General features: G+C 33.5%; 1 protein-coding gene across 2 annotated transcripts in view; it reads left to right on the top strand.

Moving 5' to 3' along the window:
* The window catches only part of DTHD1 (death domain containing 1), a 72,579-nt gene that overhangs the window by 6,717 nt on the left and 53,592 nt on the right, over positions 1-12,270 (top strand). For both annotated transcript variants that reach the window (XM_011949139.1, XM_011949138.1), the window contains exons 2-4: positions 2,639-2,969; positions 5,777-5,956; positions 7,048-7,292. In XM_011949139.1, the coding sequence (XP_011804529.1) occupies positions 2,639-2,969; positions 5,777-5,956; positions 7,048-7,292 (756 nt within the window). The remainder of the gene's footprint in view (positions 1-2,638; positions 2,970-5,776; positions 5,957-7,047; positions 7,293-12,270) is intronic.

The following is a 12,270-nucleotide window of genomic DNA, read 5'->3' as shown; positions in this document are numbered from 1 at the left end:
TGATGTTGAGCATTTTTTCATATGTTTGTTGACCATTTGTATATTTTCTTTTGATAATTGTTTATACATGTCCTTAGTTCACTTTTTGGTGGGATTGTTTGTTTTTACTTGTGAATTTGTTTGAATTCCTTGCAGATTCTGGATATTAGTCGTTTGTCGGATATGTAGATTGAGAAGATTTTCTCCCACTCTGTGGGTTGTCTGTTTACTCTGCTGATTGTTTATTTTGCTGTGTAGAAGCTTTTTAGTTTAGTTAAGGCCTATATATTTTTGTTTTTGTTGCATTTGCTTTTGGGTTCTGGGTCATGAAGTCTTTGCTTAAGCCAATGTCTAGAAAAGTTTTTCTGATGTTATCTTTTTTATTTTATTTTATTTTGAGATGGAGTCTTGCTCTTTCCCGCAGGCTGGATTGCAGTGGCACGATCTCAGCTCACTGCAACCTCCACCTCCCGGGTTCGAGCAATTCTCCTGTTTCAGCCTCCTGGGTAGCTGGGATTACAGGTGCTTGCCAGCACGCCAGCTAATTTTTGTATCGTTAGTAGAGATGGAATTTCACCATATTGGTCAATCTGGTCTTGAATTCCTGACCTTAGGTGATCCTTCCGCCTCGGCCTCCCAAAGTGCTGAGATTACAGGAGTGAGCCACAGTGCTGGGCCTCTGATGTTATCTTCTAGAAATTTTTATGCTTTTAGGTCTGATTTAAGTCCTTGATACATCTTGAGTTGATTTTTGTGTAAGGTGGGAAATGAGGATGCAGTTTCATTCTTCCGTATGCGACTTGCCAATTTTCCCAGCACCATTTGTTGAATAGGGTGTCCTTTCCCCAGTTTATGTTTTTTGTTTGCTTTGTTGAAGATCAGTTGGCTGTAAGTATTTGACTTTATTTCTGGGTTCTCTATTCTGTTCCATTGGTCTATGTGTCTATTTGTATACCAGTGCCATGCTGTTTGGTAACTACCATGTAACTGTATTTTAGTGTCTAGTCTAGATCTACTTGACTAGGGCTAGAGAGAATGGAACTGTTTAAAAGTCTCCTTGTCCTACTTCATCTGTCAGTTGAGAAACATAACTCCTGGAAGAAAAGTGTATTAATATGGTTTCCAAGACACAGAGGAGAGTCATTCCTAAAGTTATACAATGCTGGGTCACTGTATCCTCTATTAAACAATGTTTCTCATTTTCTGAATTACTTTTATCACCATCACCAAAGAATACTCAAGCAGAACAATGTGCTGAGTCATTTTCTATTCCTTCTAACTATGAGTTTAGAATTGTAAACATAAATCAATGACCCTCTCTGCAATTTCTACATATTTTTTGGATTTCTATGTTAAATTGCACTTTAAAATTCTATTTACCAGTAATTGAAAAATGTCTAAAATCTGATTATTGTAGAGCTGGACATTAATGCTTTATTAAATATAGATCATCTTATTTCTCTTCAACATTGCCAGTATTTCAATCATTTCACTGGTATAAATGAGTTGTAAAAAAAAGAGGAACTCAAATTGGTCGTTTTAATGTAGAAAACCAGCATTTATTGAGCACACATCTTAGGCCAACACATTATTGTAAGTTTAAATGTTTCATTGCATTCAGTCTTCACACTATTATGAAATAGATGTTAGTTTCAATTTGCAATGAATAAAGTAACCAGCATTTTTGAATGATTTAAGGAATTATGATATTATATTCAAGAGTTTGGACTTTTACATTAAAGCTAGATGGAGCCAATTATCCATCCTAAAATTTACCATCTGTGGGATCTTTGAAAGAAAGTTAAATTTTCTAAGTCTCAGTGTTTTTATCTGTAAAATAGTTAAGTTAGCAGCACCTACCTGATACAATAGTTGCGAGAATAGTGTGTAGCCTAAAAACTACTTAATAGAAAACAGCAAAATATTAGCTATTTTAATAAAAATTATTAATTTGTAAAGTCAAGTAAATAGTGACTGATCTCAAATCTGAATTCAAATCTATGACTCTAAAATCCTTGGCAAATTTGATGGTTAAAAAAGAGTGAAATGAATGATCAAAATAAAATTTTGGATTGATTTTTTGGGAGATTGTAAGTAATCTTCGCCTAATTACTATGATTAATGATAAATTTACAGTTGTTTTGTATCTTTCTCAGCTTTTCTAAAAATATATAATCACCATCATCATTTAATCTAGTGTGTTTAGACAATTACAATACTTCATATATGTTTACTCCCTCTCCTCACAATTGAGGAAATTATTCAAGTATTAGTACTGATTTTACCAAGAAACTTCAGCAATCTTCAGCTTTATATTGTGGAATGAATCAATTGCTTAAATAACAATGGTAGCAAAACTAATTATAGCTGATATGTATAACACGTATGGTGTACCAGATATAGCTCTAATTACTTCCCATGTAATGGTTCATTTAATTCAATTCATGCTCCCATGAGACAGTTATTATGTTATCACCATTTTACCATTGAGGAAACTGAGGCACAGAGAGGTTGAGGATCTTGCCCAAGGTCACAGATTTGATCAGAACTGGAATTCACACCAAGACGATGTAGATCCAGAATCTGTGCTTTTCTGCGTTTAGCTGTAAAGTACATAAATCAAATAATTGGAAAAATGACATTCTTTTTTCCTCTTCAGGTATCTTGATGTGCTGAGTGATGATACTGACCCCCAAGTGTCTTGTTATATTACAGCACCATCATATGTTCTACAACAACTGGAATGCCGGATAATAAATAACATGAGTTCTTTAATAGTGGGTGATAATGAAGAGTTAGTTAGCAACGTCGTAACTATTGAATGCTCAGATAAGGAAAAGAGAATTCCATTTCCAATAGGCATTGCAATTCCATTTACTGCACGTTACAGAGGAAATTACAGAGATATCATGGTGAAAGTGTGTGACACAAACCTTCAATCAAGTTACTTAAACCCAAATTCACTGGAAGGAATGAAGGGAGGTTATAAGGTTAGTAAATTCTTGGCTATATCTACATTTGCTGTTTGGCTCCTCTTCTAAATATTACTCAGACTAATAGATTGTAGTGTAGATATAATTGCTCCACTAGTAATAAATGGAAGGATTTTTGGATTTGTGCCAGTGCATTCACAATTTATTGCCATCAATAAAGATCAAAGGATGGAAATGATTAGCCAAAGTTAGGAATGGAGAGCTTGGGTTGAACACCTACCAAATGTTATTTTTTTCACCTAGGAAACAAAATCAAAATCATGGCTTAATTACTTTTGTGCTTTTGACTAACTTCAGACCAACATTTCTAATATGATGGACCCTTGTCTAAATTTAAGGATGTTAGAATCTTCAGATGATAATAGCTTTAATTTTTATTATTCATGGGTTGGGAAAATGTACAAAAAATTTAAAAATTTGTGTATGTGTATGTATGCCTTGAGATTGTTAATAAGTCTAGAAATGAAATTTGGTCTATACATAGAAGAAAGTATATGTGGTAGTTAAGATGTGGGCTGTGGAAGAAGATTGGTTAGGTTTGACATACGGTTTCTGCACTTTCTTACTCTGTGAACTTGGGAAAATTATGTAATCTTGCTGTGACTCAGTGACTTCATCTGAGAGATGAACATGATAATAGTGTCTACCTGGTATGGTTGTAAGAATTAAATAGATAATACACTTATGAAGAAAGAAGGAAGCCTATAAACACATGTTAGTTGTTAATAAATTATCATTTTCATGTCAGATTTTAATTATAATAACTCTGAGGCTCTGTATGATCACAAATTCATATGCTGTGAAGAGAGAGTATAATAACTATTAAATTTAGTGTGAAGGCTGGGCTCGGTGGCTCACACCTGTAATCCCAGCACTTTGGGAGGCCACGGTAGGCTAATCACCTGAGGTCGGGAGTTCGAGACCAGCCTGACCAACATGGAGAAATCCAGTCTCTACTAAAAATAAAAAATTAGTTGGGCCTGGTGGTGCATGTCTATAATCCCAGATACTCGGGAGGCTGAGGCAGGAGGATCACTTGAACCCGGGAAGTGGAGAGTGCAGTGAGCCGAGATTGCACCCGTGCACTCCAACCTGGGCAATAAGAGTGAAACTCCATCTCAAAAAAATAAAAATAAATAAAAATAAATAAACTTAGTATAGAGTTTATGGATACTAATATTTAAAGTGTTTCTTTGGGCCACTTAACTTCTTTTTAAACAATTAAAATATTTATCTTTTTCAGCTTTATGTAAGTTGTCATTTGATGAGGAGGGCAGGGAATAAATGTAAAAAAAATCCATATATACATGGAATTATTTATTATATATTTACTTTGTGATTTTGATTTTCTCTGGGTTTCAAATAAGGTTTTACAGTTGAATCTATTCCATTTACTTACTCCAATTCTTACAACTAATACATTTTATATTTAGTATCAGAAGTTTCTAGGTATGATAGTCTAGTCAGCATTGCCCCTGATTGGAGCTCTTAAATTTTGGCCGGTCTGTGTAACTATCACAATAAAAGCGAAAACTGCTCATAGCCCACTTGTCATAAAATGGGTTTGGAAAATGTTTAGTAAATGGATAATTAAAACAAAAGAGAGAGAGAGAAGGAGAGAGAAAGAGGAAATCATTGTCTATCATAAAAAATACAGGCATGAATTTTTCTCTTTATAGTAAGAAAAAAAAATTAAACTCTGGATTACTTCCAAATTTTTATGTGGATCGTATGACATTTTCAAATTCTAATTATTTAAAAACCCTTTTGGCTTTTCAGAATCTATCAAATATGATCGAAGTGCACAGCAACCACCATTGGTTTCTAGAAGATCTTTCTTTTTCACTTCTCACAATTTTCCCTCTGGCCAATTAATAATATTCACCATGCCCTGAATTTTCCCAGAGACAGATTCATTCAGCGATATTGTGAAATCTCTTCCTTAGTCAGCTTTCAAATGGTAGACTATTTTCCATTGTGACTGTCCCTGAAATGTTTTTTTGTGTATGTGAGCATGATTATCCACTCATGCTGGGGCAGAGCCTGGCTGCTGTTTGGGGACGTATGAATAGACCAAATTACTTGTAACTCTGCCTCCTTCTTTTAAGCTTTGGTGATTATAGGAAAAGATCATTTTGTTTTCATTTATGTACACAGTTCCCTTTTGTGCAATAGAAAACCTTGAGTATGTGTCTGTATATATGCATTATAAATTTGAATGTCGTTATATAAAAAGAAACACAAATATCTTAGTCATTTGCTCCCACTGCACAGAGGAGAAACATAGAGAAAACGACTTTATTTGGGGAACCTAAGATATTGTGAGCTATTAGAAGAAAGAATTTGCTGACAGCACAGGTGTTATAGTGTTTAAGCAAAGTATACAAATAATGGAATGCCAGTCCTTAGGATTCCCTAAAACAGTGTTGAATGTTTTGGATAAAGGTCAATATTTAAAATCAATTCTCACTAATGGAGGCTAGAATTCTAGGAACAATAATATTTGTGAAAACACTGAAAATAATTGCCCATTATTCGCACAATTTTGGGGGAAGATTTAATTTAAATTTAAGAAATATGTTTATTTTTGTTTTTTATTTTGTAGTCTAAATTTGAGAAACTCTTATCGATTTCTACTTAATCTTATAAAATGACCATCCATTTTAGGTTCCTGGAATCATTTTAAATTGTAGGTGATTAAATAAAGAGTGTATAGATTTTTTTTGACAATCCATAGAGTCTATATAGCAAATATTTTTCAAATCGGTGCTATAGCTTGTTTTAATGTTCTTTATTCCATACAGGGGACCTGTGCTTCAGTAAAAGTTTACAAATTGGGTATATTTTCTGTTGTGTCTTGTTTAAAGAAAGAGTCGTTCACAGTAACAAAGAAAGGCCTCACTCTTAAGTCAAGCATGGATTCCCGAATATCCTTGAGTTACCCTCCAGGAGTTTTTACCTCTCCAGTACTTGTGCAGTTAAAGGTAAACATATTAAAAATAGGTGAGTTCCTGCTCATAGATTTTGTGGGTCATCGAGCATGGTTCTAAACAACAAAGAAGGTACCAATATTTAATATAACAATAAATGGATTATTTTATGTAGTTGTAATGGCCTAATACATAGTGCTATCAGCAATAATGTAATGATTTTGAGCATATTAAATATCATTAAAAAATAAATCTTCTCTTTATTCGAAAGATTTTCGCAGTTAGTCTTTTGTGTTGTGTTGTTTTGTTTATGATATTTATAGGGAAAATTTATGTTGCATGACTATGAAAGAACTGATGACAGACTTTGGAACATTCATATAATTCAAAGATTTTGATCAGAGAGGATGGCAAAAAAGAGGACAACCAATTACAACATTTATTATAATAAATATTTGGTTCTATTTAATTATGAAACAGCCATTTTCTGAGAGTAAGGATTTAATATATGCAAACACTATTTGCAAAGGGCATGTAAATGTATATTTTTCAAGACTTATTGCCTCAAATAATATTTCCTGTTCGTCTACCCTCATTCCCCTCCCATGCTCTCCTCTCTATTTCTCCCAGTTGTTAATGTAAGTGGTAAGTGAAGAAGAACGATTAGGAAGAAAACATATAATAAATAACTTATTTATAGATATTTTTCATGAACTTTGAAGTGTTGGAATCATCTTAGCTATTTTTTGTTTTTAACCATTCTTATGTGAAAAGAAACAAGTCATGTTTTTCTAGTTTCTAAAGATCACTTGATCTAATAATAGTCCTAATTAGAAATCATTATAAAACATCTATTTTGTTTTCTAGGTCATTTTGTTGCCTGCAATTAAGTCTGTTTCTTGGTTATTTATAACATAAGACTGGGAACACATATTTCAGAAAGATTTTGTAAAAAGGGCCCAAATACTGTGTTCTTTTATACATTATAAATATTTTATAAAATGCATTGTTGATTACAGCTAACAATGTATAGAGAAATGTATAAAACTATGCTCCATAGAATTTTCAAAAAACTGGATTAGAAATGTAGCAATAGTTTGCATCTTTTCTATTAAAATGTAAGAAAAAATATATTTTCTGTTTAGATTCAACCAGTTGACCCAGCTCTGGTGGCACATTTAAAAGCACAGCAAGATACTTTCTACTCAGTCCAATCCACAAGCCCTGTGATTCACATTCAGCACCCATCAACTTATCCTTTTCAGAAGCCAGTGACTGTATTTTTACCTTGTTCTCCATACCTTGATAAAAACAATCTTGGTTCTGAGATAGATCATAAAAGAAGAGCAAGTGCCACAATAAATAGGATTACATCTTCGTATTTCAGCCGGTGAGTAAGTTTCTAATATTGTGAACTAGCTTAATGTCAAACAAAGAAGCTTAGATGATTAAAACTTGCAGTCAATTATCTTGTATTTAATTCTGTATTAAAATAGTATGAAATACCTTTAATCTAGAAAGAAAATATTGAGGATCCAAAAAAAAGGTAATAATTTTAGCTGTTATGGACCCCAAAATTCCCACAAGTATAAAGATAAAGATGGAGACAGTAAGAACCCTAGCAGAAATGCATGCTGGGGTGACGCATTTTGAAAGCTTCAATCTATTCAAAGCACTGGAAATTTAGTCAGCATGGGTAGGAGAAAGACATACCTTAGTCCAGAGGAATTATACTCAGAAAAAATGGCTAGATGCTGACAATTGAATCAGGTATTATGCAAAGGGATCTCATCTCTAGATTCAAGAAAGAGATTCAAATAGCTACCAAACAATAATTGGTGGATAAGCATTCATTCAAGGGTAAGAAAAAAACCCAAAATCCTACAAGGTGTTTGAAGAAAAACAAATCAATACCAAGATTTCTAAAGAATATCAAAAACAACAAAAAACAAACTTGTAGAAATACAAAGGAAGAGAGAGAGAGCATCATCCTGATGTTTCACAGTCATTTGAATAATGAGAATTATAGTTACCTGGAGAATATTAAAGAAACCTATTTTATAAGTTTAGTTGTAGCCAGTAAGCATAATTGCCAAGAAACACTAGCAGAAAATCATCAGAATAGATGAAGATAAGATGAAAGGACAAAGGGATGTGTCATAAAGATAACAAGATGAGATGAAAAGGGACCAAAATATGATAAGGAGTCATTTCAAAGTGCTACAAACTGATAATTATAGGTACCATTGAAGAAGAGGCCAAGCAATCATTAAAAAAGCAACAATCAAAGGCCTAGGTGAATTTGATTTTTTGATGTTGATTAAAGCCTTGGTTACTAGAAAATATTTATGAAAAAAGACCCAACTTAGACATAACATGGTAAACTGAAACGCAGGTTTAAATAAAACATAATTCCGTAAGCATCCATTAACCAGAAACAGATTATGTAAAAAAGGAATGAAATCAATCTGGTGTCAGTTTTATTCTTTGCAACACTAACATCAGGAAATAAAAATGGACCAAAATCTTCAAAGTTCTCAAGTTCTCAAAGGGCAAGGTTGAGAAATTTGGGTTTTCATCCTACAAAGACGCCATTTTGTTTCTGTTTTGTTTTTAAATACAAGGGCTCTCAGAATGGACTACTCACATGCTCTTAACAAGATAAGTAGATAAAATTAATAAGCTGACTTAATAAGATTCAAGATATCGAGAACAAGCAAGTATTATTCTTATTTTTAAAATTTGATATTGAGCATAAATAATATAAAAGCAGAAAAATTCAAAAGTAAAAATTTATATGAAAGAGATAACGGAAAGTAAACAAACAAAACATCAGCATGGTGATATGTGTCTACTTTTAAGAGCAAGTGTAAGCAAGATAATATACGTAAAATAATCTGTTATGACAATGAATATAAACGAGTTAAACATAATTCATATTATTGTCCATATTTCATAATCTTACTTTGATATTTTTGAATACTTTATATGATGGGCTTGGGTGGTTTCCTTAGGTTTATTATACACATTATTAATTTTTTATCATTTGTTTAAATTGTTCATTTTATTCACTATAATTAACATTTCTAAAAGCTTAGTGCTTTTTCCAATCTATTTCATTGTTTTACTGTGCTTTATATAGTTGATCCTTGAACAATGCAGGGGAATTAGGGGTGCCAACCACCAAGCAGTTGAAAATGTGTGTATAACTTTTGACTCCTCAAAAACTGAACTGCTTATAGCCTACGGTTGACCAGGAGAAAAACCTTACCAATGATATAAACAGTCTATTAACACATATTTTGTAAGGTATATGTACTATATACTGCTTCTTATAATAAAGTAAGCTAGAGAAAAGAAAACGTTATTAAGAAAATCATAAGGAAGAGAAAATATATTTGCTATTCATTAAGTGGAAGTGGATAATCATAAAGGTTTTCATCCTTGTCATCTTCATGTTGAGTAGGCTGAGGAGGAGGAGGAAGAGGAGGGGTTGGTGTTGCTGTCTCAGGAGTGGCAGAGGAGCAAGAAAATCTGTGTACACGCAGACCTACAGAATTCAAACCTGTGTTGTTCAAGGTTCAACTGTATTTCATCCTTTATTCCTTTAATTATTTAAGCATATTTATTTTATGGTCTCTTTTAGAATGATCTATCTATTAACATGATGTATAACACTATATCATCTATCTAGGAGCATAGTGTAACCTTGCAGAATTTCATACTGATTCTGTTCTATTGCTCTTACCCTTAGACATTCATTTCCAAGTATTGATTTTAATTTTTGATCACATATAAATATCAGTTCTTCTTCTCCCTTTTCCCTTTTCCCTCAATCCAAAGCAATTAATTTTGTGTGTGCGTGCTTCTTGACTACTTTCCTGAGCCAACAAGCAACAGGGTTTTGGTTATTGCTACCAATAACCAAATAACCAGAGAGGGTTATGCCTCTCTCATGGCCAGTGATGCGCTTCTGAGATCCCAGCTTCAAGACTTAGTTCAAGCTCCCTCCCTGTGCAGCTGGAGGTTGTATCTTATATCTGGGACTAGATATTAAACTGTACCTGGAGCCCCTGGCACATGTGCATGTTTGGGGTTGAGAAGAAGAGGCCGACTGAGGAAGGAGCACCCACAGAATCAATTCCTCGAGTTTCCTAGGGAAGAAAGAGAATTCTTACTTTTTAGATGCTTGAGTCCAGATCTAGAGGGGATTTCTTTTTCAGCTTTTGAGTTCATATAAGTGTGTGTGTGCACGTGTGTGTTTCTGTGTGTGTGTCTGTGTGTTTATGTGACATTTTGTCCAGAATTCCTGTGGAGTGGGAAAATGGCTATTTGTCATCAGTTAAATTGGCCAAATTGCCAGAAATTGACACTTTTTTTTTGCCTTTGTACATAATTTCTCTTCTAGAAAATCTTTCTTCTGCCACATTTAACTGATAAACTCTTGCCTATTCTCTAAGTTTCAGTTGAACTATTTCTTCTTCTGCGCAGATATCCTAAGCTCTCTAGGAGGAATCAAGTGCTCTTTTTTTTTTTTTTCTGCCAGCCCCATTCTTTGTACACATCCTGCATTCTACTGTAGCAATAATATGTTTTCTCTTTTACCTGTCATCACTTAGCACAATTGCAACATAGTATTTGCTAAAAAACACTAGGTAAATTAAATAAATTAATGAGTAAACTTGTGGAAATGTAAATTGTATTGCAAATTCATCTGCACTTTTTGACAATGTTAAATTGACACATTACAGTGTGCTATGTTGTTATTAGTCTCAGACATAGTAGGTACATTTTTTTCCATCTAGTGGAGCATAAAACAAGCAAATGAGAATCCATCTCAAGTGTTTATTTAAGTCTTTCATCAAAGAATGAAAATCAGTTGGACATTTTCTATGGAAACAGAAACACAAAAAGCAATCCATACCCCATGTAATGAAAAAGATCAAAACTATTTGAGGCCAAAGCATAGTCTGAAGATTAAGAATGAAAGGTCTGTATTGTGTTATGTTCCTTTACATCTGAATGATTTCTAGGGAAAAGATGAGAGTCATTTAATTATGTGCTAAGAAAGATACCTCATGGCAGTAAAGGGGGAAAATCCTTTATTAAATAGGAGTTTATTCCTTACTATGCAAACAATATTTTAGAGAGTTAGACAGGAAAATGGTTTTTGCTCATGAAAAAAGACATTTCGGACATAATGCAATTGCTTTTAAGTTGTTCAAATGTAATATGCAATTCACACCTGAGAATTTATAAAATATATGTAAGTCATACCATATAATGAAATGGACAACTAGTACAGCTAATATCAAATGATAAACTGATCGTTATCGATAAAATTATGCATCTCCTTACTTGCCCCACCTCATTCAATCCCCTTTGTCCTCACCACAGTCACTTATCCGCACCAAATTTAACCACTATTCTGAAATTTTCAATTATTCTTTCGCTTTTATTTATTTCTCTGATCACATATACTTATATTTGTCCTGACACATTTTATTCTTCTTCTCCAGCAGCACTCCATAGGTTATAGTTGAGTCACTCTGGTTTGTTTGGGAGAGAGCATAGTTCACTAGGGGTCATCTTTGGAGACCACCTACCACATTTGCTATAACATGCTAGGATAAAAATGATTTTTTTCCACTTCTTTGGAGATATCATGTCACTCTTTATTGCCATTCTGAAGACTGCAGTGGATGCAATTTTCATAACTTTATGGATCATCTGCTTTATTTTGTCTGCTGCTTTCAAGATCTTTTCTTTGCACTTGGTGTTTCGCATTTATCTATGATGTGTCTAGATGCAAATTTTAAACTTTTTCTGAATACAATATATTGTGCTTCCTGAATAAGTGGATGTATGCCTTTTCACGTTTCTGAAAAGTTCTTATGTGCTTTCTAATCAAATGATGGCACTTCTCCATTGTATGCACCCTGTCTTTCTGAGTTTCCAAATAGATATATAGATGTGTATATGACCACCTTATTTATTCATTTATTCATTTATTTATTTATTTTTATTATACTTTAAGTTCTAGGGTACATGTGCACAATGTACAGGTTTGTTACATATGTATACAAGTGCCATGTTGGTGTGCTGCACCCATTAACTCATCATTTACATTAGGTATATCTCCTAATGCTATCCCTACCCCTACTCCCACTCCACAACAGACCCTGGTGTGTGATGTTCCTCTTCCTGTGTCCAAGTGTTCTCATTGTTCAGTTCCCACCTATAAGTGAGAAAATGCAGTGTTTGGGTTTCTGTTCTTGTGATAGTTTGCTGAGAATGATGGTTTCCAGCTGCATCCATGTCCCTACAAAGGACACGAACTCATCCTTTTTTATGGCTGCATAGTATTC

This window comes from Colobus angolensis, unplaced genomic scaffold (assembly GCF_000951035.1).
Source record: "Colobus angolensis palliatus isolate OR3802 unplaced genomic scaffold, Cang.pa_1.0 Scaffold29, whole genome shotgun sequence".
Lineage (NCBI taxonomy): Eukaryota > Metazoa > Chordata > Mammalia > Primates > Cercopithecidae > Colobus > Colobus angolensis.
Note: the sequence above shows the minus strand (reverse complement) of the source record. Positions and strands in the feature narration are given on the sequence as shown.